We start from the raw sequence: 27238 nt of genomic DNA, 5'->3' as shown, positions 1-27238 counted from the left end.
GCTCTATCCCCTGGGATAAAAGTTATAAGGTCTGTGGGGGGGGGTCACCTCCTCCTCTCCCCCCGATTTTGAATGGGAGTCGTTCCGGCAGACAGCCTCTGAGCACGCCTACTGGAGGGATCCCCCGCCCCCACATTACATAGGCAAATGCTTATCTTCCCCTGGATCACAGAGCACTCTGGGGCTTAAGCGGGAGCTAGGCATCCAGCCACCAAGCACGAGGCAGCAGTCGGCATGCTTGGAGCCACAAACAAAGGCGCCAGTAGAACGTTCACACTGGAAATGTAGGTGCCTGCAGGGTTTGGTGGGAGTTCTGTGGATCGAGTAGAAGCTAAAACTGGGACGTAAGTGCCTAAGGCTGGAGTCTAGGCACCCCGTACCTTCGTGGATGTGTAGGGGCACATAGGGCCTAGCCGAAGGGCCTTGGAAGAGGCAGAAGAGGACAGGGCTAGATCTCCTAGCAGCCCGCAGCTCTGGCACTCAGTATTAAGCTCTGCACCTAGCTGAATTTGTCCCACACTTTGGTCCAGCTGCTGTGGCTATTGTTTCCACAGGTCTTTGCATGAATTAGACCTGCCTTCGTTAGATGTAATTAGACTGTAAGATCTTCAGTGCCAGGACAAAGGTTTCCTAGATGTGTGTGCAGTGTCGGGCACAATGGGGCCTGAATACTGCTGCAATACAAACAATAAACAATAACATTCATCCCTATTTATTCCCAGTTGCCTACTGTTCCGATTATGTCCTGTGCTCAGATACCACAGCGATGGGCACAGTATAGGAACGTGAAAGAAGAGAGAATGGGTCTCAACCCTCAATCCCCAGTGAGAAAAGTATCCCTCGTGGGCCTTTATCCGTCCTTTGATCACTTATTGCACAATCAGCCATTTAAAGGAAAAGGGAACCGTTTTGCTTAGCTGAGGAGCATGAACTTCCACAGGATTTTACAGCTCGGGTCCTGCACCAGCTACCGCAGACACAGCTCCTGCTGTGGCCCGTGACAGCTCCCTCAGCAAGTAGCGACATTTCGGCTGTTGCTGGTCGTTAGGGTTGAACATATGAAAACAAGGCACATGCACACACCAGCATGATGAGCACAGGATAGGACAGGACTGGATGGAGTTTTCATTTTGCAAAACCAGGGCCAGCTCATCCGCAGGGTCCATTTGGTCCAAACCAACGGTGCAAGAAGCAGGGTTGAATAAAGTGTGATTGAGGTATCACCCTCTTCAGCTAGAGAGTCGCCCTTTGGTAAGGTTCCATTTATAACGAGGCAGGTTAATAAATGAGGAGATAAATATGTTATAGACACTTACAAGGTAACAGCAGGTGTTATAGATAGTTATAAGCCATTGGTTATAAGCAATCTCTCACTGTGCTGGATTGTGTAACAATCTATGAACCATTTATTAATCACCAATTAACTATTTAAAAACTACTTACAAACAGAACCTTAATACAAATGAAAAAATATACACATTTCACAGTGAGAATGGTTTCTTACCCTGTGGATGTTCATAGCCCCAGGCAGAGCAGAGTGATGGAAATTTTTGTTTAAGAGGTGGTTGTGTGAGCTCTTTGCTGGGTAGCCAAGCTTTAAGATTCCCTGTAAAATGTTATTTGCCAGTTCTTATGGGTGGGAGACAGACTTCAGATGGGTCTTGCTCTTGATTCCTCCTTACAATATGAGCACACTCACCTCTGTTGGGTTTATTTTCAGGACAGCTAATGAGGGGAGGGCAGAATTCCCTGGCACAACCCCCACCCATTTCCCGCTAAATGCTTTTCGGAGGTTTGGCTCAGACATTTGTTTGTCTTAACTCTGAATAACCGGGTTGATAACGAGAAGGGATGGCCCTTTCACTTGCACCAAACACTATCAGATGCAGCTCTGAACAACGTTCCCACTGGCACTTTGACAAAGTTACTGTGATCATACTAACGGTCACAAGGCATCAGCTTCTGTAGTCATGACGTACTCAAAATAGGTAAGCCAGGCTGGGACATGCTGACAGTAGATTACTGGGCCCAATTCTCCTCTGTTAGTGTAATTCAGCAGTAACACTACTGAAGCCAATGGATTTATGCCAGTATCAGAGAGCAGATTCAGGGGGAAACTGAGATAAGGCTACAGATTACTATCAGAAGGCCCTGAAGTACAGATCACAGCAAGGCTATTAATTCCCAGACCAAGTGCTGGAGAAAGAGAAATTTGGTAAGTTACTATTTGGTCTAATAAACATCTGGGCTCCTACAGAATTAGACCTGAGTTTCCAAAAGCCACCTCTTAGCACCCCTGTGGGACATGGTGACCTAGACTGATTTGCTCCTGCCTGCATAATGTACTGAAATCACCCTGCTCGTTCTGCTTTCCCCTGGGGACTTCCAAGACATGCTCTTCATTTCTGAAACCTTGCTGCACCCAGCCAGGGAATGCCTCCTCAAGGGCATTCAGTTAACAGCCAAGACTTCATCACAGCTGAGTGCACAGCTATTGTACCACGCTGGTGTACAGCGCTGGCTTTCAAATCCTGGAGTAACAGTTGGGTGAAAGGGAGGGTTCTGGCAGTTTCTGTACAACGGCGTCTCCAAAAGTGCAGACATCCCTTCCCAGTGTGTAGGTCTCAGGAGGATACTGGTGGAGATCTATCACTCCCTTAGTCTCCCTGTAACTCTCAGAGCCTGTCATGTCGCGCTCCATGCTCAAACACGATTGGTATCAGTTTCTTCAACCGCTGCTGCGGGTAAGACATGCTGTTCCAGCACCTTTGATGGAGCTGTCGGCACTGCGACATCAGTGGCAGCGGAACGTTCCTAACTGAGATCTCTAAGGAAGTCCTTGGTGTATCCGGGTAATACCATTAACAGGATAGGGGCAGGTGCTGGGGATGCTTTAGTGTCAGGCGTGGCTTCATGGCGTCCCTCCACGAAAGGCCAGGAAACGTCTGCCTCTCCCGGCAGGGCCAGTCAGGGTTGGAGTTCTCTCTGCACTCAATGTAGCCTTCCCCGGAAGTTGGGGCTCCTCATTCTTCTGGCTGGGCTATGATGGTTGGCATCTCACTGTCCTGTGGGATGACAGAGAGGAAAGCAGAAGCCTGTTAGCAAGAGCAATAATTAGAGATGGATCCAAAGCGGCTCCAGGTCCAAACTTCTCCAGAGTTTGGCAGCGGCCAGATCTGGGAGTCTGGTCCAGACTTCTCTGGGATAATAATACTGTTAATAGTTTGCCTTCCTATATAGTGCCCACTAAACCCAGCTCACCTGTTTCATTAAGAGGAGGTTTTGTTTCTTCCCTCTTTTGGAAGAAGCTTTAGGCCTGATCATGCCAGATGGCTTTGTGGACCAGCCAAGCCAAGGGGAGACCGGGATACTATTCCCTGCTGTGTTGCTGATTTCCTGCACAAAGCTCAGCGTGTTAATGTTGCCCTTCTCTGTCTCTGTTTTCCCATCTATCAAAGGGGGATGATGGCAAGGGATGACACCTGCTCAGGCCAGGCCAGAGCTTTGGGGGTAGAGTCATAGGTTTTAAGGCCAGAAGGGACAATTGGGATTATCTAGTCTCCTGTATAACACAGGCTGGAGAACCTCACTGAGTCCTGCATCAAGCCCATATCTTGTGATTGAGCTTTGTGGGTGTGATGCTTACTGTACGTGCCAGCAAGTTGGATGGGTCACAGTTAGAACTGCTTGTGGATCAAAGGCCTGTCTCAGCTTGGTCACGAGAAAAAAGAACCCAAATTTTCTCCCACACATCATGGGAAAGATGTGAACCCCCCTGGGTATTTCTGAGCACAGATTCAGGGCTCATGTCCATGCAGCCTCACCTGTTCACACCAGCACCCAATCTGCCCCAGTGACTTCAGGTAGGATTTCTGCCATGTTTTATTTGAAGTGAGTTCTCTGGATTCCCCTCTTCTCCCGCCACATGTCATTTCCTGGTGTCAGAGCTGGGCTGATGTGCAGGATTCTATTGGAGAGGTCCCAAGCTCACTCACCAGCTGGTGCTGCACAGTTTGAGCTCGCTACCGACTCAGTAATACTGAGGTCAGCTCAGCTAGCTCCTCCCACATGCCGCTGTCCCTCCTACCCCCTCAGTGTGCCATTGCCCCTCTCCCAAATTGTTCAGCCTTCCCTATCCCCTCCACCTCCAATGCCTCTCTCCAGCCCCTGCTCCGCCCCCTCCCCTCCTCCTCTCAGCCTGGTCTCCCCCTCCTCCTCCCAAATAGCTCTAAACCTCCCGAGAAGATAGGATCAAGATGCAGAACGAGGGGGGGGGGGACACATGAACCAGAAGCCTCAAGGGGCTGTCCGTAAATTACATAACACACGGGGAGGTAGCGAATGGACGGCCCCTAAACCACGTGGGCTTCACTCATCTAGCAGCGTGTTTCCTCTACGGCCACTTTCCAAGATCAGCATTTCTGGTGCAAGGAATGTACCGGGCAGCAGCGAGATAACCCCAGGTCTGCAGGGTGTGGGTGGAGATTGGCTTCGGAATAAGGAACGTGCCTCAAAGAGGGAGAGAGGAGAGCCACAGGCTGGGCTACATAGTTACAAGAAGAAGAAGAAGAAAAAAAAAAACCCCCAAACAGGGGCCTTGATAATAGTGGTGCTGACTCGGAAAGAAAGGAGTCTTTAAAGTTCAATCACTGGGGGGACGTTTAAGCTCAGTACAGCAAGAGCCTGAACCAAAGCCCACTGGGGTCAGTGAGGAGCTTTCCGTTAACTTCACTGGGCTTTGGATCCGGCCCCAAGAGCAGAAGGAGTGTCTGAGTGGAGGGAGCGGGGAGACTTCAAAGCGAATTAATAGGTCAGGATGCAATTCCGCAGGACGGAATTCAGCCAGGAGACTGGGGTTAACACCCCATCGATGCTGAAACTACCATGCTATGGGATCTTTAACGCCACAACATCCAGGATCCCGCTCACATCCCAGCCATCGGACAGCACCTCCAGTCGCAGAGTGCGCCGGCACCATGGTGGGGCATCCAATTAGCACAGACTTGGGGAGAAGCTGTACATACCGAGTGCCAAACAACACTCCCTTCAGCATCTGGCAGGTCCCCCAACCAAGTACTGGCCAGGCCCAGCCCTGGGGAGCTTAGGAGAGCTGATAAGATCACAGCAGAGTAGTGGCTCAAATATTCCTTTGGAGGCTCCTAGCTGATAGAGAAGGAGACAGCCAGAAGCCTCCCCTTGGAAACGTCTGGAGAAGGGGGAGCAGGGAGAAATCCCAGCCTAGATCAAACAGAACCTCGCAGGCGAGAGGGCAGGAGATGTTCAGGGAACTCAGGGCCTGTTGAACATCAGGCCAGGCAGAGGGCACCCCGCATTACCTGCGTCTCAGACCCCAGGCTCCCCAGGGTTTCGTAGATCACATCCAAGTGCTTTTCTGGTAGGGGCGGAGGCTCCTCCTCTTCCGGCTCTGTGGACGCGTCTGGGCTTGCAGGTGGTGTGTGCCCGGGGGACCTGGATTTCTTACACACTCGCGCGTACATCGCCCGTAGCTGCTTCTCCCTTTCAGTCAAGGACTCGTTCACGGCATCTTCCTCCAAGGCAAGTTCCTGCCACTCCTGAGGTGACTCCCTGGGCTCCCCACTGAAACCATCAGCCACAAGCTGCTCCTGTTTGCTAGTGCGTCGTGGCAGTGTTTCCCCCGGCTCACTCTCCTCACCCCCTGCAGTAGCATGGCCTGAGTTCATATTAGGGCCTTCTGCGGTGCCAGCACTTAGTTCGTACAAACTCCCTCGGTAGCAAGTGATTCCTTTATCCCTGATGCTTTCGTAGATTGAACCATATGCGTCCTGACTGGAACTAAGCTGCTCTGCCGTCATTACTTGCACATTCCTTGGAGCCCCTGGGAGCTCCCGGAGCTGCAAAGAGTCTGGGGCAGTTGAGTTTTTCTGAGAAGCAGCTGGGGAGCGGCTTCCCAAGACACCTAGGGCTGATGCTCTGGATTCTCTCTCCCCTCGATGGTTTGCTGGAGAGGAGTCCAAATCCTTTGTGCGGCTGGAGCCTCCTGACTGAGAATGGGAGTTTCCAGTGAAGCCATTTATCTGCCTTTGGGCTGGTGCTCCCGGGTCACTGGGCAAAGAGCCGCCTGCAGAAAGAAAAGCAGAATGAAAGACTGACCCAAATGCATGCTCCTCGTTTTAATTACACTAAAGTAGGACAAACGAGGCAACCGCAACAAGAGGAAAACCAGCTGGGTGAGCAAACTCTGCTGGGTAGGTGGAGAGTGCATTGCAGCACGTTACCAAGCAACATACTTGGGATGGGGGCAGAGCCGTATCTAGGGATTTTTGTGCCCGAGGCAAGGGACAGGGGCGGCATGTTTGGCTCTTCAGCGGCGGGTTCCTCTCGGAGGGAAGGACCTGCCGCCGAATTGCTGCCATTCTTCGGCGGCAATTCAGCGTCAGGTCCTTCCTTCCAAGAGGGACTGGGGGACCCGCCGCCGAATTTCTGCTGAAGAGCCGGACGTGCCACCCCTCTTCCTTGCCGACTACCCGTGGCAATTCGGCGGCGGGTCCTTCAGTCCCTCTCAGAGGGAAGGACTTGCCGCCAAATTGCCGTCGAAAGAGAGACTTTCTGTGCCTCTCACCTTCTGCGCCCGAGGCAAGTGCCTCACTCGCCTTGCCCTCGTTACGGCACTGGATGGGGGGTCTGCACCCTGATGCCCCCAAGCATCATCACAAACTCTCAAGACTTTCAAGGATCAGTTTCTTTCTCCCTAATCCCTTAGCAATCCCGTGACACCCTGGGTATGTCCTAGGGCTAATCTCCTGGGTGCCAACTCATCCTCGGCATATTTAAGACAATGTGTGTCTAGGATGGGACTCACTCTGACTGCTGTTGAGATGAGTTCCTGTCTGCATCCTGTAGAACTTGCCCATACCGGTATTGCCCTGGCCTCTTCTTTTGTCATTCAGTGTTGAACGCATTCTAAGACAATATGCATTTCCTCACCTTTTGGGGGCGAAGCCAGACTTTAAGGCACCTGCTCTCCTACATGGTGTTAACTTCGCTTGTGCCAATCAGAAACGAACACAAACAGGTTTTGGGCCCCGTCCCCTATGACACTTCTATGATGTCATTGTGGGTACTTTATGGCCTGCCTGCCATGTGCAGGCAGGGAGAGGAGAAAGAAAAACGAATCCTGTGTATACCCGTGTATCCTGTGTATACCCGTGTATCCTGTGTATGCCCGTAACCGAGACTGATCACCTCGAAGCCTCTCTCTCAGCTCACGTGTTTCAAACAGAGCTTCTACGTTTGCCGGTCGTTATGCGTTGGTTTGTATTTGTAAGTATCAGTTATTACTAAATGCTGCATCTTTGTTTATAAATATTGTTAGTAGATATTTTAGTCATTGTGTGTTTTAAGTTTCATTAACTCTATTAGCTAATCATACGCTGCTCCCTTACCCCTTGTAATTATCCCCAATAAAACTTTTAAATTGATTAAGTTTAGTGTGTGTGTGTGTGTGTCTGCAGTTTGCATCGTGACCCACACTCTCCTTGCATCCCTTACCAATATAGTCTGTTGCCACGTGCAGCCTGGTAAATAACAGGCCTGCATTTTTCTTTCGCCCCTGCGAGTCCGTGGCAATCCACAACTGCCAGGGTGCGACGTGGGAAGAGGGATCACACTCCCTCTCTCAAGATAGCTGTCATGGATGACAAGATGTTTATTCACAGCTCTGCACAGAAAATCAGCTCTGCCTGGTTTGGGTTTTAAAATCCCTGGCCACAGTGCTCCAGCAGAACAAGGTTTTTGCACTGAACTTCCTTAATTTAAAAAGGACTGAGTGAACATACACAAATAAATGTCCTGTGGCAGTGGTTCTCCACCTTTTCCATGCCAGGACCCTTCCACAACCTCAACCCATCTAACTGGAATCCCTGTCTGTGACACCAAGTGCCACTGATGGCCCACTACTCTGAGTCAGCAACTCTTCAGGCCTGACATTCTCACTACACCTAACACTGTTGTCAGGCTAGATATGCAAAGGTGACGTGTAATATAGCACTGGAAGACTCGTAACTCACTGCTCATTAATATTATTGTGTGGTGTACAAACGGGTAGCGTATGCAAAACTACAAACATATGCTGAAAATATGTTCTTAGAAGTACCCCATAAGGTACACCTCTACCCAGATATAACGTGACCCGATATAACATCAATTCGGATATAACGCAGTAAAGCAGTGCTCCAGGGGGGCGGGGCTGCGCGCTTTGGCAGATCAAAGCAAGTTCGATATAACGCAGTTTCACCTATAACTCAGTAAGATTTTTTGGCTCCCGAGGACAGCGTTATATCGGGGTAGAGGTGTGCCTACACAAAGGAATGTGGTTCCACCTTCTTGAATGCGTCTCCACTGTAAGTTAGGCAAGGTGTGACCAAAGACAAAGAAAAGCATGTTTATACGCAAGGTAAACAAAGCCTTAAAGCAGCAAAGAATCCTGTGGCATCTTATAGACTAACAGACGTTTTGCAGCATGAGCTTTCGTGGGTGAATACCCACTTCTTCGGATGCAAAGTCAGCAACTCTTGCATCCGAAGAAGTGGGTATTCACCCACGAAAGCTCATGCTGCAAAACGTCTGTTAGTCTATAAGGTGCCACAGGATTCTTTGCTGCTTCTACAGAACCAGACTAACACGGCTACCCCTCTGATACTCAAAGCCTTAAAGACAGCAAGTGGGGAAAGACGAATACTTAGCAATCTCCATAGGGGATGGCAAGTGCACGCCAGGGAGACCTCCTGCCTCTTGAAGCAGGGTCAATGAACTTTGGGAAGGCAGCTCAGCATCTCCATTCCAGCAGAGGAGAGAAGCTTGGTCTAGGCTTGCTTTTCAATGCATACGTGTCTAAGAATTATTGGGCTATGAAGACAGGTGGTCTGAATCTCAAATGATAAGCAACTGAATCAACTGATTGTACACACTATTACTGTACTATAAAAGTATATAGAATAAGGTCTTTTATGAAAGCCTGTGACACTCTGGTGATTAACGTCATTGTGAAATGTCTGTTTTACCACTACAAGAGGAATTATGGATACTCACTGATATCATGTTTTAACCAGAGTTTTTCTCCCTGGAAAGGCAGCAATCTAACTGTCTGCAAAGTAAATTAAGCATTGTGGAATAAAAACAATGGAGGCTGTATTTACATATGAATCAGCAGGGAGATGGGAAGTCCACAGGAAGCTTTTCTGCCTCTTGTAACAGGGTCAATAAACTTTGGGAGAGGGTCTGTTAACAGGGAGTTTCGCAAGGGAGTTTGGAAGGGGTGTGGGAAGGGGCCAAGGTTCATTTGCTGTTCTTTAAAATCTGTAAACTAAACTACCTTCAAAACGTCTTGATTTAAACAAAACCCTTTCATTAACTAGGTAGCTGCAGGAGACAACGCAGGCAGAAGTCCAGCAGCAGAGTGGGGGCTATCCAGTTTATTGCGCCGAGTGCAGCATGTATGATTACCTGCCCTGTGGGCGGGTGGCGTATGTGTGCATTCGGTGCAAGGAGTTCAGAGACCGCGTATGGGCTTTGGAGGCCAGGGTGGTGGAACGGGAGGAGCTAAGGGAGGCAGAGAGGTATGTTGATGAGGTTTTCCGGGACACTGTAGAATTGTCCCACCTCCGGTCAGACAGCCCCTGTGCTGTTGAGGAGGAAGAAAGGCCCAGGGAAGCAGAGCAGTCAACGGGAGCAGAGGGAAACCTTCCCATAGCTGGGACCCTCCTTCCAGATGGTGTTAGGGTATCCTCTCGCACTGAGGTTACCTCTCCGGAGGAGGAAACTCCAGTCACTAGGAAAAGGCAGGTGTTAGTAATGGGAGATTCGATCATTAGAAACGTAGATACCTGGGTTTGTGATGACCAGGAGAACCGTATAGTGACTTGCCTGCCTGGTGCGAAGGTTGCGGATCTCTCGAGGCATCTGGATAGACTTATGTGTAGTGCTGGGGAGGAGCCGGTGGTCGTGGTACATGTAGGTACCAATGACATAGAGAAGGGTAGGAGAGACATCCTGGAGGCCAAATTTAGGCTGCTAGGGAAGAGACTGAAATCCAGGACCTCTATGGTGGCATTCTCAGAAATGCTCCCAGTTCCACGCGCAGGGCCAGGTAGGCAGGCAGAGCTTCAGAGTCTCAATGCCTGGATGAGATGATGGTGTAGAGAGGAGGGGTTTAGATTCATTAGGAACTCAGGAAACTTTGGGGATGAGGGGAGCCTATGCAGGAGAGATGAGCTCCACCTAAACCAAAGTGGAACCAGACTGCTGCCCTTAACATTAAAAAGGTTGCAGAGCAGTTATTAAACTAGGAGATGGGGGAAAGCTGACTGCTGCAGAGGAGCACGTGGGTCGGACAGAGACTTTTCTTAGAGGAGAGTCTGATGATAGAGAATCTCCAGGTTATAGTCTTGAGCAGAGGATGGAAGAGGATAATGTAAGGGCCAGATCAGACGAGAAACATTCACATAAAGAATTGGACACATCAGAAAAGGGCCAACAAATAAACAGTGACAAGTTTTTAAAGTGCTTGTACACAAATGCTAGAAGTCTAAATAATAAGATGGGTGAACTAGAGGCCTTGTGATAAAGGAGGATATTGATATAATAGGCACCACAGAAACCTGGTGGACTGAGGACAATCAATGGGACACAGTCATTCAGGGGTACAAAATATATTGGAAGGACAGAACAGGTCGTGTGGGGGCGGGTGGGGGGAGTGGCACTATATGTGAAAGAAAATGTAGAATCAAATGAAGTAAAAATCTTAAGTGAATCTACATGTTCCATAGAATCTCTATGGATAGTAATTTCATGCTTTAAAAAGAATATAACATTAGGGATCTATTATCGACCTCCTGACCAGGACAGTGATAGTGATGATGAAATGCTAAGGGAAATTAGAGAGGCTATCAAAATTAAGAACCCAATAATAGTGGGGGATTTCAGTTATCCCCATATTGACTGGGAACATGTCACCTCAGGATGAAATGCAGAGACAAAATTTCTCGATACTTTAAATGACTGCTTCTTGGAGCAGCTGGTACGGGAACCCACAAGGGGAGAGGCAACTCTCGATTTAGTCCTGAGTGGAGCGCAGGAGCTGGTGCAAGAGGTAACTATAACAGGACGTCTTGGAAATAGTGACCATAATATAATAACATTTAACATCCCTGTGGTGGGAAGAACATCTCAACAGCCCAACACTGTGGCATTTAATTTAAAAAAGGGGAACTGCAAAAATGAGGGGGTTAGTTAAACAGAAATTAAAAGGTACAGTGACTAGAGTGAAATCCTTGCAAGCTCCATGGACGCTTTTTAAAGACACTATAATAGAGGTCTAACTTAAATGTATACCCCAAATTAAGAAACACAGAAAAAGAATTAAAAAAGAGCCACCATGGCTTAACAACCATGTAAAAGAGGCAGTGAGAGATAAAAAGGCATCTTTTCAAAAGTGGAAGTCAAATCCTAGTGAGGTAAATAGAAAGGAACATAACCACTGCCAAATTAAGTGTAAAAATGTAATAAGAAAAGCCAAAGAGGAGTTTGAAGAACGGCTAGCCAAAAACTCAAAACGTAATAACAATATGTTTTTTAAGTACAAGAAGCCTGTTAAACAACCAGTGGGGCCCCTGGATGATCAAGATACAAAAGGAGCGCTTAAAGACGATAAAGTCATTGGGGAGAAACTAAATGGATTCTTTGCTTCAGTCTTCACGGCTGAGGATGTTAGGGAGATTCCCAAACCTGAGCTGGCTTTTGTAGGTGACAAATCTGAGGAATTGTCACAGATTGAGGTGTCACTAGAGAAGGTTTTGGAATTAATTGATAAATTTAATATTAACAAGTCACCGGGACCAGATGGCATTCACCCAAGAGTTCTGAAAGAACTCAAATGTGAAGTTGCGGAACTATGAACTAGGGTTTGTAACCTGGCTTTAAATCGGCTTCTGTACCCAATGACTGGAAGATAGCTAATGTAACGCCAATATTTAAAAAGGGCTCTAGGGGTGATCCCGGCAATTACAGACTGGTAAATCTAACATCAGTACTGGACAAATTAGTTGAAACAATAGTAAAGAATAAAATTGTCAGACACATAGAAGAACGTATATTGTTGGGCAAAAGTCAACATGGTTTCTGTAAAGGGAAATTGTGTCTTACTAATCTATTAGAGTTCTTTGAAGGGGTCAACAAACATGTGGACAAGGGGGATCCAGTGGACATAGTGTACTTAGATTTCCAGAAAGCCTTTGAAAAGGTCCCTCACCAAAGGCTCTTACGTAAATTAAGCTGTCATGGGATAAAAGGGAAGGTCCTTCCATGGATTGAGAACTGGTTAAAAGACAGGGAACAAAGGGTAGGAATCAATGGTAAATTCTCAGAATGGAGAGGGGTAACTAGTGGTGTACCCCAAGGGTCAGTCCTAGGATCAATCCTATTCAACTTATTCATCAATGATCTGGAGAAAGGGGTAAACAGTGAGGTGGCAAAGTTTGCAGATGATACTAAACTGCTCAAGATAGTTAAGACCAAAGCAGACTGTGAAGAGCTTCAGAAAGATCTCACAAAACTAAGTGATTGGGCAACAAAATGGCAAATGAAATTTAATGTGGATAAATGTAAAGTAATGCACATTGGAAGAAATAACCCCAACTATACATACAATATGATGGGGGCTAATTTAGCTATGACGAATCAGGAAAAAGATCTGGGAGTCATCGTGGATAGTTCTCTGAAGACGTCCACACAGTGTGCAGAGGCAGTCAAAAAAGCACGCAGGATGTTAGGAATCATTAAAAAGGGGATAGAGAATAAGATGGAGAATATATTATTGCCGTTATATAAATCGATGGTACACCCACATCTTGAATACTGTGTACAGATGTGGTCTCCTCATCTCAAAAAAGATATTCTAGCACTAGAAAAGGTTCAGAGAAGGGCAACTAAAATGATTAGGGGTTTGGAACGGGTCCCATATGAGGAGAGATTAAAGAGGCTAGGACTTTTCAACTTGGAAAAGAGGAGACTAAGGGGGGATATGATAGAGGTCTATAAAATCACGAGTGATGTGGAGAAAGTAGATGAGGAAAAGTTATTTACTTATTCCCATAATACAAAAACTAGGGGCCACCAAATTAAATTAATGGGCAGCAAGTTTAAAACAAATAAAAGGAAGTTGTTCTTCACACAGTCAACTTGTGGAACTCCTTGCCTGAGGAGGTTGTGAAGGCTAGGAGTATAACAGCTGTGATAGACCCAGGCCAGTTGGGTACAGAAGGCAGATATACTGGCCACTGGATTAACAGTTTTCTCTTCCCTGACTGACCAGAGCAGGGGCTGCTCCAGGCTAATGAGAACACCTGACTCTAATTAACCTGCAGAGTCAGGTGAGGCCGTTAAGTTAATGTAACCACCTGACTCTAATTAAGGCCCTGCTGATACTATAAAAAGGGCTCACTCCAGTCAGGCAGGGGAGTCAGGGAGCCAGAGGAGAGGAAGTGCGGCTGAAGGGCTGGTTAATGAAGACACCCCCAAACCATCGTTAAGGGAGCCCTAAGGTAAGGGTGAAGAAGGGAGAAGCAGGAGAGCTGTGGGGAAGTGGCCCAGGGAAATGTAGCAACTCTGGCAGTGAAAGGTCGGCTGCCAACAGCTGCGACCATTAGGGTCCCTGGGCCGGAACCCAGAGTAGAGGGCGGGCCCGGGTTCCCCCCAACCCACCACTACAGGAACATCTCCTGGGAGGGGAAGTCAGGCCCCTGTCAGGACAGGAGGCTGAACTGTTCTGAAATAAGCCCCAGGGACAACAGAGACTGTGGGAGTTCTCTCACCAACCTCCTTGCAGCCTATGATGAAAAGGGCTCAGTAGACTGTAACCCTGGCCCTAGAGAGAGAAGGGCTACGTGGAGGGTCACAGTGAGCCACTGAGGCTAGCGTAAACCGCCTAGAAGTGCAGGACCCACGGGAGCAAGGTCAGAGCTCTGCCACACAGCGTTCAAAAGAGAAGCGGATACATTCATGAAGGTTAAGTCCATTAATGGCTATTAGCCAGGATGGGTAAGGAATGGTGTCCCTAGCCTCTGTTTGTCAGAGGGTGGAGATGGATGGCAGGAGAGAGATCACTTGATCATTGCCTGTTAGGTTCACTCCCTCTGGGGCACCTGACATTGGCCACTGCCGGTAGACAGGATACAGGGCTGGATGGGCCTTTGCTCAGACCCAGTCTGGTTGTTCTTATGTTTTTATGTTCTTATATAAGCAGCGACAGAAAGGCACTTTGGTAGCCATCACTTGGGGGATTAAAGGGGCCAGAGTTCTTGGAATCACAGAACACTGGATCCTTCAGCCAAGGGGCTGAAGTGTCTGGGAACTGAACACAGGTGAGAAACCTGCTTAGGCAAAGATTGTAACTTGCTGAAATTAAGTTTTAGCCTCAGAAGTATAGTTTTTACTTGTGTTTGTTTCTAACAATTTCTGTCTTTACTCCTTATACTTGGGATCAGTTAAACCCATGCCTTTTACTATAAACCAGTTCAGGCCTGTGATTAAATAAGAGTCTTTTTGTCAAACCCCAGTTAAATTTACGAGCTGTAGCATATTGTCTTTTTAAAAGAGTAACTACCTGAATAACTTCTGGGAGTGTTCCAGGAGAGGGCTGGACACCGCAGGGAGATGTCTCTGGGGAACTCAGGAATTGGGGTTCATTGTTTGTTACCTACAAGGCAAGGTCTGGGCTGGCAGAGGCCTGCAGAGTTTGCTAGCAAGGCAGACAAGCCGGTGTATCAGGGAGTTGTCACACAGTAAAACTCTGACTTGCTGAGAGGGAGTAGCACAGTAAGTCTCAACTCTGAGAAACCCAGCAGAGTGTCACAGGGCAGATGGTGGTGTTGGGAAAACTCCAGATTGGGAGGGTGTTGGGGTCACTGCAAACAGGAACTGGGTGGTGGAAGCCAGAGTTAGACCTGCATGCTGGTGGGCTGGCCGTTGGGGTGAGGGCTGTGAACAGCAGCAGCAGCATAGCATTCAAGGCACCCAGAGTTGTAGGGTGAGGAGTGATACGACCCCTTATTGGCCTGAGTTGAACCCCACAGCATCACACCCTCCCAGCTGGCAGTACCCGAAGGGCAGGGGGGTCATGTCCTGACACCCATCTGTGAGCCCCGACTGGGAACCTATGGTCCGCAGAGGGCCAGCATAGGACCATCCATGCTGAAGGATCCAGTGGGATTATGTGGTGCACAGGGGTTGGCCCTGTGCACAAGGGTGTATTGCACCCCATTTGCATTTATTTCAACTGAAGGTTCGAATCTGCAGAGCTCCCGGTCCAGCAAAAACTGAGATACAGTAAATCTCCTCCAATAGGTGATCCCACATCCTAACTGATCACTTTAAAGTAACCCCATAAATCAATGGGCATTAAACAGCCACCCTTCAAGAAGGCTAAAGTTCTAGTCAAATGAGATCAGAGGTTTATAGAATCCCATTACCAGTACCTAGCTGCCCTTCCAAGAAGCAATGGAATATAGTGAGTATGTGCCATTCCCAACCTGCTCTGAAATACAGCCCACACTCCATGTAAAGCCAAAACTCACACCCTTCCTGGGTTTGGTTAACAATAATACAACAAAGTTCTGATCAGTCCTCCCCAGGCTTGGCTGTTCTTAGGATTCCTCCCTGAGGAGTGCTCAACCCACGCCCTAGATCCTCTTTTTCTGGAGAGTCATTACCAGCAGTCAAAAAAGCAAACAGAATGTTGGGAATCATTAAGAAAGGGATAGATAATAAGACAGAAAATATCATGTTGCCTCTATATAAATCCATGGTACGCCCACAGCTTGAATACTGTGTGCAGATGTGGTTGTCCCATCTCAAAAAAGATCTATTGGAATTGGAAAAGGTTCAGAAATGGGCAAGAAAAATGATTAGGGGTATGGAACAGCTTCCGTATGAGGAGAGATGAATAAGACTGGGACTTTTCAGCTTGGAAAAGAGACGGCTAAGGGGGGATATGATTGAGACTATAAAATCGTGACTGGTGTGGAGAAAGTCAATAAGGAAGTGTTATTTACTCCTTCTCATAACACAAGAACTAAGGATCACCAAATGAAATGAATAGGCAGCAGGTTTAAAACTAAAAGGAAGTATTTCTACACACAACAGTCAACCTGTGGAACTCTTTGCCAGGGGATGTTGTGAAGGCCAAGACTATAATAGGGTTAAAAAAAACTAGATAAATTTATGGAGGATAGGTCCATCAATGGCTATTAGCCAGGATGGGCAGAAATGGTGTCCCTAGCCTCTGTTTGCCAGTTAGCTGGGAATGAGTGACAGGGGATGAATCACTTGATGATTACGTGTTCTGTTCATTGTCTCTGGGGCACCTGGCATTGGCCACTGTCAGAAGACAGGATACTGGGCTAGATGGACCTTTGATCTGACCCAGTATGGCCATTCTTACATTCGTATATCCAGGTGACAAGCAGCCTGCCTCAGTGAGTCAGCAGAACCCACTTCACCCTTTCCTGGCAGGATCAAACTCCCGATAGCAGGAAAAGGATGTTTCAGGCAAATTGCCAGCCTGTTATAGACTTTGCAATTTACCAGAAAAGTTCCCTGTACACCAACAGAAAGTGGGAATGTTAGAATCAATTAGAGATTTCAGTGAAACCTGTTTAACAAAATCCACCTAGAATCTCTATTTTAACAAAATATAAGCCAGGACAAACTCTCAAACAAATCTGGGTCCAATAAATACAGCACAAAGTGGAAGGCTGGTCTAGTGGTTACATCACGGAGCCCTGGAAGAGCTGGGTTCCATTCCCAGCTCTCCCACAGTCTTCCTATGTGACCCTGAAGTAAGTCACTTAATCCATCTGGGCCTCAGGTCCAGAGCTGTAAAATGGGCATGATGAAAACACTTTCTTTCTCCTTCCATTTAGGTTGCAAGATCCTTAGGCAGGAATGGTGCCCTTAGCATCTGTATGCCAGAAGCTGTGAATGGCAACAGGGGACGGATCACTCAGTGATTACCTGTTATGGTCATTCACTCTCAAGCACCTGACATTGGCCACTGTCGGAAGATAGGATATTGGGCAAATGGACCCTTGGTCTGACCCAGATTGCCGTTTTTCTGAAGCATCTGCGTCTTATTATGCCTTTGTACAGTGCCTGGTACAATGGGGCTTTGATCTCAGATGGGGTCTTCAATCACTACCATCATAAAAGCATTAATAGTGATAGAAACCCATATTCTGTTTTTTCCTTCTTTAAATGTAATTTTAGAAGGTTACGTTTATGAAAATTGGGTACATTTGTGTATCTCACTTACAAAAAACTAATCGTAACAGCTGGAATGAATCTGTTATTTGAGCATCAGTAAATTTTTATTGGCCTTTTGGCTAAGAAAGTGGAGTAATAATTCTAAATGTCTACGCAGGCACAGCCTTCAGGTTTTATAGAAACAGGCAACTATAAACCCTATGACCATTAGAAATGTTTCCATATTTTTTTAAGCAAATGTTTGAGGGGTTCGGATTTAAAATATGCCTCTGCAGCAACTGCAACCCAGACATCGCAGTGCTATGCTAATGTAGGAGTACTAAAAAGTGAAAATGTCTAGAAAACAGAAGTTATATGGGCCAGTCCAGAACTAAGGGGACATTAAATAAAACGGAAGGGCTGCAAATTCAAAACTAATGAAGGGAAATACTTGTTCACAGAACACATAATTAGACTGTGGAACTCATGGCCACAAAGTATTATTGAGGCCAAGGGTTTAGGAGGGTTCAAAAAGAAGGAATGGGACATTTATATGAAAAACAACAGAGGTTCTGGCCTTCACAATTCAAGCAGGATTGGATGGTGGGGGGTTGAAAGCAGAGCCACGAGAATGGTCAAAGGATTGGAAAACACACCTTATAGCGAGAGGCTCTAGGCACCCAGTCTGTTAAGTTTATCAAAGAAAAGGTTAAGGGGTGACTTGATCACAATCTATAAGTATTTACACGGGGAACAAAAATGTAGTGAACGGCCCATCCATCTAGCAGAAATAGGTCTAACAATATTCAATGGCTACAAGTTGAAGCTAGACAAATTCACACTGGAAATAAGGCACAATTTTTTAAGGGGGAGGGTAATTAACCATTGGAACTACCTGTCGAGGGTCATGGTGGAGTCTCCATCACTGGCAACTTTCAAATCAAGATTGGATGCTTTTCTAAAAGATCCGCTCTAGTTCAAACAGGGATGAATTGAGGGCAGTCCTATGGCCTGTGTTATACAGGAGCTCAGACCTGATCACAGTGAATAATATCCAGAGTTATAATAATTCATGATAAAACAGTTAACAGGAGCTTGGGAAGGGATCTAAACCCTCTGGCTCCAGGGCACAAGCAACATCCCTGGGGACGGGTTATCTTATCACTGCCTACATTGAGGTGTCTTGTATTTGTCCCCGAAGCAGCTAGTACTGGCCACTGTCAGAGAGAGGGTATTGGGACACATGGGCGAGTGGTCTGAGCTGCTCTGGCAATTCCTATGTTCCTATTTTTGTTGTCTAAAGTTAACTGGACAAGAGAAGAAACAAACAGCAAAAATGGTAAAAACTGCCCTGGAACATCCAGCGTTAATCATCTGTGGTGTTACCACCTCCTCAGGCAAGGACACTCGTAACCAGACAATGCTCTGTGCTGTGCTGACTGTCACCTACACTTACAGGGGGCTCTGGACTTGAGCAGTCCCTGTGCTTGATGGCCATTGCCAGCTCCCTCTGCTCAGCCAGGGCACTGGAAGGCAGAGGAAGAGACACAAAGATGTTGCCTGTCCCTCCCATGCACCAGCAGTGTGGGCGGGGTGGGGGGAGGGGGGAGAGAATGGCTTCCCGGGCCCCTGTAGATACAACAGGCTGACGAGCCACTGCTGGTTCTCCCCTGGCTCCGATGGGGACGAAGGAGAAGCCTGGCTAGCATCTACCGCAGTGACACAAGGCGATGAGCAAACATCCCTCGATCCCCTTATTGAAATGAAGGCTCTCGGCAAAACAAACAAACAGGCTGTGTGGTATGTGCAACACCTGACTCCAGAGGATTTGGTCCAGCCAGTCTATTTCTGGGGCCTGTTTCTTTCGCTGCCAGGTCTTCATCTCGGAGCACTGCACACTCTGTAGCACAGCCAGGGATCAGGCCGCGGCAGGTTCTAACATTTGCTTAGCAGGTCTATTCTTCCTAACCACGGCGGACCACAGTATTCAAGTCCACAGGCTGCAGAATGTTGATTCTTGCAGCGAGTTTATTTCTATAGTCAAATATTTATTTAAGAAGGGGCTCGCTACTCCCCATACGGGATTTGTCAACATCGGTGCTCAGCAAAGCTCTACGCTAAGCAGGTTTGTTCACCTAAAGACGAAAAAGCCTTTGAAAGAGACTTACTTGAATTCTGAGGCACTGGCTCAGTATTTAACATACCCCAAAGTCCTCGCCCTTTTACCTAAGTGCCCTGTTGTTGCTGAAAAACAGAATCTACTTACTCATCTGATCTAGGGCTGCTCAAAGCCTAGCTCCTCAGTTGGTGACCCACAGACTTATGCACCCAGAAAGCTGAACACGGTGTGATGTCAGACATACAAGCTGTGGTTAAAAATAGTATTACAGCAGGAGTCACTGGATGGTGGTGTTTCACGTAATCCCATAAATTCTATTTCTTAATGTAAAGCAATGTCCAGTCTTTGAAGAAATGCTTCATTGTCATTTGTTTCATGATACAGTTGCTTTGGGGAAAGCGGCAAGGGAGTTTCCTCTGTGCCATGCTGTCTCTAACCAGAGTCAGGTTTTGGGGCAGAGCGACTCCCTGGGAACTGGGCATTGGTGTTTGGGCTGAGATTCCTGACGGAGGAGTTTGCCTGCATGCTGTTTGTGACCACCTCTGTTCCAGGACTGGTGTATGCGCGTAAACAAATAAGTTACACTAGCAACATACTCTGACTCCATAGTCCAGATTCTTTCCCCAACAAGAATGGGAGATGAAAGGCTCTGACCTTCGGTACCGTGTGCAGAGGGGAGGTCACTGTGGACTGAAATAGGCAAGGGGAACTCTCCCCACACCAGCCACAGAGGAGTGGGAGTTCACCCACACCTAGGAGTGATGGAGAGCTCCTGCTGCTTTTAGCAGAAGAGGGGGAGCTGAACTCCCTGCCTCACTTTAACCCCTGAGGTGAAAGATCATGTCACCTTTTTACCCTTGTGAGCAGGTGGGGCATTTGCCTATCAGAGGTGCATGTCAGGTCAATGTCGGGATCTTTGGATTGGTGAGAGGGGTGGTGGGGAATGTCTCAGTCACTCACTGCACATTTGCAGTGTCTCTTTGTAACTAACATGCAATTATGTAATAGGGATCTTGAATTCATACCAAAGCGGGCACAGGTCTATTTATAAACTAATCCCTCACAGGTTAATAGGATATAATTGGCTGTTGCGTATTACGGTCTGGTAATCCAGCCCAGATTACTTGTGCATGAAACTGAGTGCTGGAATATAACAGACATACACGCCACCACCATCCTCGTGTCAAACCACTACCATTGTCTGGCCTGGATCCCGCTGGCTGCTCTTCCCCGGAGCAGCAGCGAGCATCACATATCCCAGCGTGAGCAGTGCCAGCAGCCACAGCCTTTTGAAGCTTTGCGAGCAGAGAGAGAGGAAGCAAGCGGAGGCCTGCAGAGGCCAGGTGTCGCAGCCAAGGCTCTGCTTGTCTCCAAAACTGCACCCACCCTGTACTACTGGGCACGACCCGATGAGCAACCAACGCACACGCTCTCCCCCGCATCCTTCCAAACCCACAGATGCTGAAAGGCCTCTTCCAGAAAAGCAAACCCCGTGCAGCTGAGACAGGGCTGTGGCTCTCCCAGGCCCAGCCAGGTTTACACGGCCTCTGTATTAAGCGCTCCTTGCGCAATCTGTTGCATGAGACTCATACCAAGGAGCCAATCCCAGAAGGTGGAATAAGGGTGCGGCACAGAGCAGTGCTGCTAGGAGTCGGCTCTTTATTGCCTGGCATAGGGCAGGGTTACTAAAGATTAACACCCCCTGTCACATGGCAGGGGTCAGGCTCCACTGGCTCCAATTCAATGCAAATATAGCCGCAGCTAAAAATAACCACCACACGCCTAACCCAGCCAACAACATGCATGAACACGCATACAGACGCTAGCCCGGCGGTCAGGACCGACGACCTGAGCCCCCCAACGGACCAGAGGGTTATTCTGCCTCTCGTTCAACATCTGACCCTCGCCGCTCTCCCTGAACCTCAAAGGCTGCTCTGATCCCAGGGTCAGAGCAGGCTGTCATGCTGCTGATGGGAGAGCTGCCAACCGCCCTGGCTGTTTTCCGTGGTCACTGACTGGGTGGGCATATGTTAATTCTGTTAGCAGCAGGCTGTCTCCGATCCCCTTCCCAGTCACACTGGCACCAAATCGCTCCACCGCCAGGGAACCAAACTTCCACCGCCCAGGCTTAAAGGGGCCAACACCACCCTCAAAAGGGTTTCTCCTCCTTTAAAAGCCTCTTCAGCCACCTAAAGGGGCCACTGAGACCAGGAGAAGGGGGAAGAGCCGGGGCTTGCCAAGTGCTCTCCCCTCCAGGGAAAGAGGCGAGTGTAATGAGGCGGAGGACCCTACTGCGACCCCTGAGCGTGGCACAATGCACACGTGCATGTCACGAGCCGCACGGAGCCTGGGCCAGAGCTGAATCCCGGCTATGCCAGCAGGCACTCCCGGTCCCCTCCCTGACGGGAAATTTCACTAAAGCAAGTGCCCAGGTAGTTCAAGAAGCTGCAGCAATACAGGGAGCAGCATTTGTCCCTTCCAATCACGGGTCCGGGGCTGTGATTGGAAAAGTCTGCTGGGCCCATGGCAGGTCACGGGATATTTGACTTTACAGCTCCATCTACTACTTACTTGCCAACCCCCTCCCCACTTCCACCCCGCAATGGAGTTAGTGGCCAATAGCTCGTGAAAGTCAGAGATTAATGTCCGAGGCCATTTCTAAGATGGAACTCCAAGCTTCAGAGGCAACAGCTGCTAAAATCATACACTGAACTTCCCGAGGAGCAAAAAGCTCTTCACCAATATTAATTAGCTAAACGTCAAAGCTCCTTTGTGAGAGCAGAGAGGTGTCATCTCCCTTTTCCAGATAGGGCAGGGAAGTAACGCACCCCCAAACTCAAGGAGGAAATCAGCGAGGCCAGCATCAGAGCTTTGATCCTGCAATTACATTGCTTAACCTTATCGACCATCCTTCCTCCCCGCTCCCCGCCCCGATCTGCAGTCACAGCGCCTCTGGGAGATAGCCTGGGGCATACCCTGAAACGAAGGCAGGGGGGCTAAGCCACAAGCAGCATCCGAGACGGGATTAGAACTCTATAAATCCTGGCTCCCAGACCGCAAGACCCCTTTCCCGCAGCACTGCGCAAGCAAGGCGTCAGGTGGAGAGAGACTGCAAACCACCCAGCTCGCAACACAGCGTTTGTTTCAACAGCCAAAGCTACACTTGGGCTTCTTGTTCCCCCTAAGTTTTAACTCTTGCTCAGGGCTTACATTCCTGTTCTGCAGCCTGTGGGGAAATCAGCTCAGCACAGCTCCCGTTTCCTCATCCCCCCACCCCACTCCAGCCAGGGGGTGCTTAGCCAGGCTCCCTGCTAATTAGCTCCCAAAACAACCTATCATCTTCTCAGTGAGGCGTCTCACAGGGAAACCACAATGATTCATCAGGAACAGCAGCAGCCACTGTTCTGAGCCCTGCATGTCAGATGCCTATTCCTCACCCATCACGTCCACACTCCCTGGAAGAAACCCAGTGACCAGAGGCCAGGAAGTCACAAGGTTCCCCTCTTCTGCCTTCCCCCAGGGCTCACACTCAAAGCTTTTCAAAGCAGGGAGCTGGGGCCGGGGCGGGGGGAGGGCGGAGGTGCCAGGCCTGGAACACACCAGCAGCATCTCAGCACAGGAAGCAGAGGGGCTACACCACGTCCCCTCGGAGCCACTGTCTGCCCAAACCTGTTCTGAAATCTCAATCCAGCGCTATCATCAGAAAGCCTGCCCTTCTCCCTGCCCCGCCCCAGTCCTCTTGCCTGCCTCTGTCGCTCCTTTCCTGGGCAGCGGCACCACCAACCAATGGGCAGAAAAAGGAAGGTGCCCCTTTATCATTTATTAGTAGCTAGATCTGCGGTCCCCCAGCTGAGGTCTGCAGAGTGCTCTGCGGAGAACCGGATGGTCACCCGATGCCGGCTCCTCCTCCTCATTTCTGGCTGTTAAACTGCATTAATAAAGCACACAATACACAAGTGTCCTAATGTCACTCTACCCCATGAGCAACAGCTGCAATTGCCACAGAGACATTATGAGATTGTGAATGAGAAGGGAGTGGATGGTTGTGAATGGGACAGGCTGGCAATGGGGAACAGAATGTGAAGTGTCCACAAGGCGATCACTAGTAAGATGAGCTCTGCTCCGTCACAAAGCCTGAGAACCCCTCAGATTTTGGGGAGTCTTGCTTGATGACGTGCCACAGAATTTGCCCGCTTCAAGAGTGACGAATGATTCCGGGGGCCCAACTTGAGGTACCTTAAAAACAGGCCTGATTTTCGGCAAGTGCTGAGCACCCACCCTCTGAAAATTAGCTTAAGACGTCTCAACTTGGGCATTCACAACCACTAGTCACTTTTTGGCCTCTCTTTGTCAAGCGCCCTGCCTCTACTTTGCTACACAACGCTTCCCATCATATGCAGGGCCGGCTCTAGACCCCAGCGCGGCAAGCACGTGCGTGAGGCAGCCCTTTCCTGGGGGGGTGGCAGGCTGGGCCGGCGGACCTGCCGCAGTCATGCCTGCGGGAGGTCCACCGGAGCCCCGGGACGACCGGACCTGCCGCAGGCATGACTGCGGACGGTTCGCTGGTCCCGCGGCTCGGCTGGACCTCCCGCAGGCATGACTGCGGCAGCTCCAGCGGAGCCGCCGGACCTGCGAACCGTCCGCAGCTGCGGGAGGTCCAGCCGAGCCGCGCGACCAGCGGACCCTCCGCAGTCATGCCCGCGGGAGGTCCGCTGCTCCGGGGCGCCTCCCGGGCATGACTGCTTGGGGCGGCCAAAACCGTAGAGCCGCCCCTGATCATATGAACAACGCTAAATGACGTATTACTGTGGACAGGTAAGTAGAAAAGAAACTCCCATGCAGCTATCCTTTTGTCTGATATGCAGGCGGACTTTGAATTTTTAAGACTGCACATTGATTTCTCTTATTGGAGTGTTACATGTACTTACTATTTTGTTAAAAAAAGCTTCCCCATGTCAAGTGGCTTCAGGCCAATACAAAACCCAGATATGGGGACATTGTGAAACCACAATTGACAGGAGACGGCTAGAAGCATCACGGTTCCTGAACAGAGTTAAGTCTCTTCTAAATCAATAACAAACCATTCTAGTGAAGTGAATGTGCTAGTGTAGCAGGGCCCTCTAGTGGACATAAATAAAACTGCTTTACTGCGCATCAAAGTTCCTAGACTGATACCAGCTAATGGAGAATCTCCTTTCCCTCTGATGGTGGGGAGCTGCGCTTTTGGAGCAGGAGAATCCAAGTTCTAGCTCTGTTGTGACGTGCAGAGTGGAGCACAGCATAGCATCTATCGACACTGTACAATTAACCCAGACTTTTAGTAGGGTTTTAGACTTAACCCCTCTACACAGAAAAACCTTTGGCCTGGGTACGGAGGTGCTTTAAGCTTGGGCTAGTTCACTTGGCTGGGGTGTAGGTTAGAGCCCGAGTTCCACTTTAATTCAGACTGGAACTCGCTCACTTTGCAATGAGGATGCCTGCTAAGTCTCTCGAGCGCTGACCGTCCTCCAACGCCTTCCGACAAGTCCCTTGAATGACAGGCAAGCTCTCCTGCAACTGACATAACTGACTGGGAAAGACTCCTAAAGCCCCTCAGCACAAAGAACCAGGAGCTTCGGCCCCAGCCACACCCGGGCGAGTACAGAACCAGTGAACACGCAAGTAGGACTTTGCAGTAGGGACACTCGCACCCGGGCTAGACTGACTCGGGTGCTGACCACTGAGGCTAACTGTGCCGTGTAGACACAGCCCTGGTGCCAGTGCTGATGTTCCCAGGTGGCAAACCATTTGTTCCAATGCAATCAGACCCTTACCCTGTTCCAAATCAATAGCTATTTTTACGAGATCTACCCTTCTTCCTAAATGTCTAAACTGCTTTGTTCTAGTCATTGTTAGCGTCAGATATTTTAAAAGTGAGTCAATATCTCAGTCATTTTAGAGTCATCATCAAACTGTCACCCCCATTTCATTCACTGGCCTAATTTCCACTGAGTGTTTCCTTCCCCTAATATACCTGTTAGAGCCTCTCCATTTTTTCCTGCCCTTCTTTTCCCTGCGCCTTGTTACTGACTCTCAGGCCTGCTTTGATTGCCTTTTCCAGTCGCAGTCGAGGTATCTGACTATTCCTTTCTTGACCAGATGCTGCTGAAGCCACATTGGCCACTGCTTGTTCTGAGCATCTCTTTTCAGAGGTCGTGGAGTTTGATTTGGTCTGGTGGCTGCTGGGATTCCCCAGCCTTCTTCTCCACTGGTTGATTTTAATTCGCCCTTCGGCTGCAGATTTAATTCTCCAAAACCGTCTCTCCTGAAATCTTATTCCCCTGGACTGCTTCATTCCACGGTCCTGTTCCTAGGGCAGGGAATGCAAGAAGCTGCTGCTCACTGCTAACAAGCTCCCTTAGTATTTCCTTGCTCTCAGGCACTTCCTTCATCCAGACTGATCAGGTGTTGAGAAGAGTTCCAGCCAGAAGCATAAATATCAAGCTTCCTGTAATGTTCACCTCCGGGCCAGGGAGAGCCGAAGCCACTCAGTATTTGTCAGATATCAGCAAGGTATCAGTTCCTTATGCTGTGGCTGCTCCGTGCTCTCTCTGTTCCTAGAAACGCCAGCGACTGTAAGCCATACACAGAGTCAGGACATTGGTATAGCTCAAGGGAGACAGAGAACAACCACCAGCACTGAAAGCAATTGCTTTATGGAGTAAGCTGTGCCAACATCTCACAAGTGACCCTACAGTAACAAACGGTGCATCCAACGGTGTGCTCACAAGTAACTCTGCAATAATAAAGGGCACGCAGACCAGCTCTGCAATAACAAACCGGCACACGGTGCCCCGTACTCACAAACTACCTGACTGCCTGCCCCTTTACTGGGAGGACAAAGGTGCATTTCATAAGAATTTTCAGATTTCAGGTGCAATCTAACAAGATTGGGAACCAGCGTATAAATATTAGTTGCAAAATACCATGCAAATGATCCAGGACATTCTGAGAGGAAGCAGCTGGGTATCATAGGTTATAAAGTCAGAAGGGACCATTGTGATCATTTAGTTGGTCCTCCCACATAACACAAGACCTAGAACTCCCTGGAATTAACTCCTGCTGGAACTAGAGCAGCTCTTTTAGAAAAACACCCAGTCTTGATTTAAAAATGTCCAATGATGGAGCATCCACCATGAGCCTTGGTAAATTGTTCCAAAGGCTAATTACCTTCCTGGTCAACACTGGATGCCTTATTTCCAGTCTGAATTTGTCTAGCTTCAGCTTCCAGCTCTTGGATCATGTAAGGCCTTTCTCTGCTAGACTGAAGAGCCTGCTAGTACCAAATTTCTGTTCCCCATGTAGATACTTACGGATTGTGATCAAGTCACCCCTTAACCTTCTTTTTGATAAGCTGAACAGATTGAGCTCCGAGAGCCTCTCACTGTATGCCCAGTTTTCCAGTCTTTTAATCATTTCTGTGGTTCTGCACCGAACGCTCTCCAGTTTGAGTATGGGACTGGCCTGCCTGTCTGGTGGTAAGATCTGCACTGCCAGGCTGAAGAGCCAGGTTCGGTTCCCTGCTCTGGCCTCTTGTTCGCAAATCTCTGAGCATCCCCCATGGGAAGAGGGACCCCCTCACATCACTCGGCAGATTGAGAAACAGCACGAGTGTTCTCCAAATGGAGCCTCATCCAGTCTCCTCTGGGCAGAAGGGGAACAGCTGCAGAATGGGGTGTGATAAGGGGGCAAAGGGATTCTCAGGGTTCTGCAAAGGGATGTGAAGGCACTCTGCCCTGAAACAAAGAAAAAAAAGTGATGTTGAAAACCCGGTTTCAGAGTAGCAGCCGTGTTAGTCTGTAACCT

The 27238-nt window shown here is 48.7% G+C and overlaps 1 protein-coding gene across 2 annotated transcripts in view; it reads right to left on the bottom strand.

The window, feature by feature from the left end:
* Nucleotides 1-1383: 1383 nt before the first annotated feature.
* The window catches only part of LOC123365764, a 70463-nt gene continuing 44608 nt past the window's right edge, over nt 1384-27238 (bottom strand). For both annotated transcript variants that reach the window (XM_045008634.1, XM_045008633.1), the window contains 2 exons: nt 5337-6100; nt 1384-3065 (listed from right to left, as the gene is read on the bottom strand). In XM_045008634.1, coding sequence (XP_044864569.1) covers nt 3024-3065; nt 5337-6100 — 806 coding nt within the window. In that variant the 3' untranslated portion in view covers nt 1384-3023. The remainder of the gene's footprint in view (nt 3066-5336; nt 6101-27238) is intronic.

Source organism: Mauremys mutica, chromosome 3 (assembly GCF_020497125.1).
Source record: "Mauremys mutica isolate MM-2020 ecotype Southern chromosome 3, ASM2049712v1, whole genome shotgun sequence".
NCBI lineage: Eukaryota > Metazoa > Chordata > Testudines > Geoemydidae > Mauremys > Mauremys mutica.
Note: the sequence above shows the minus strand (reverse complement) of the source record. Positions and strands in the feature narration are given on the sequence as shown.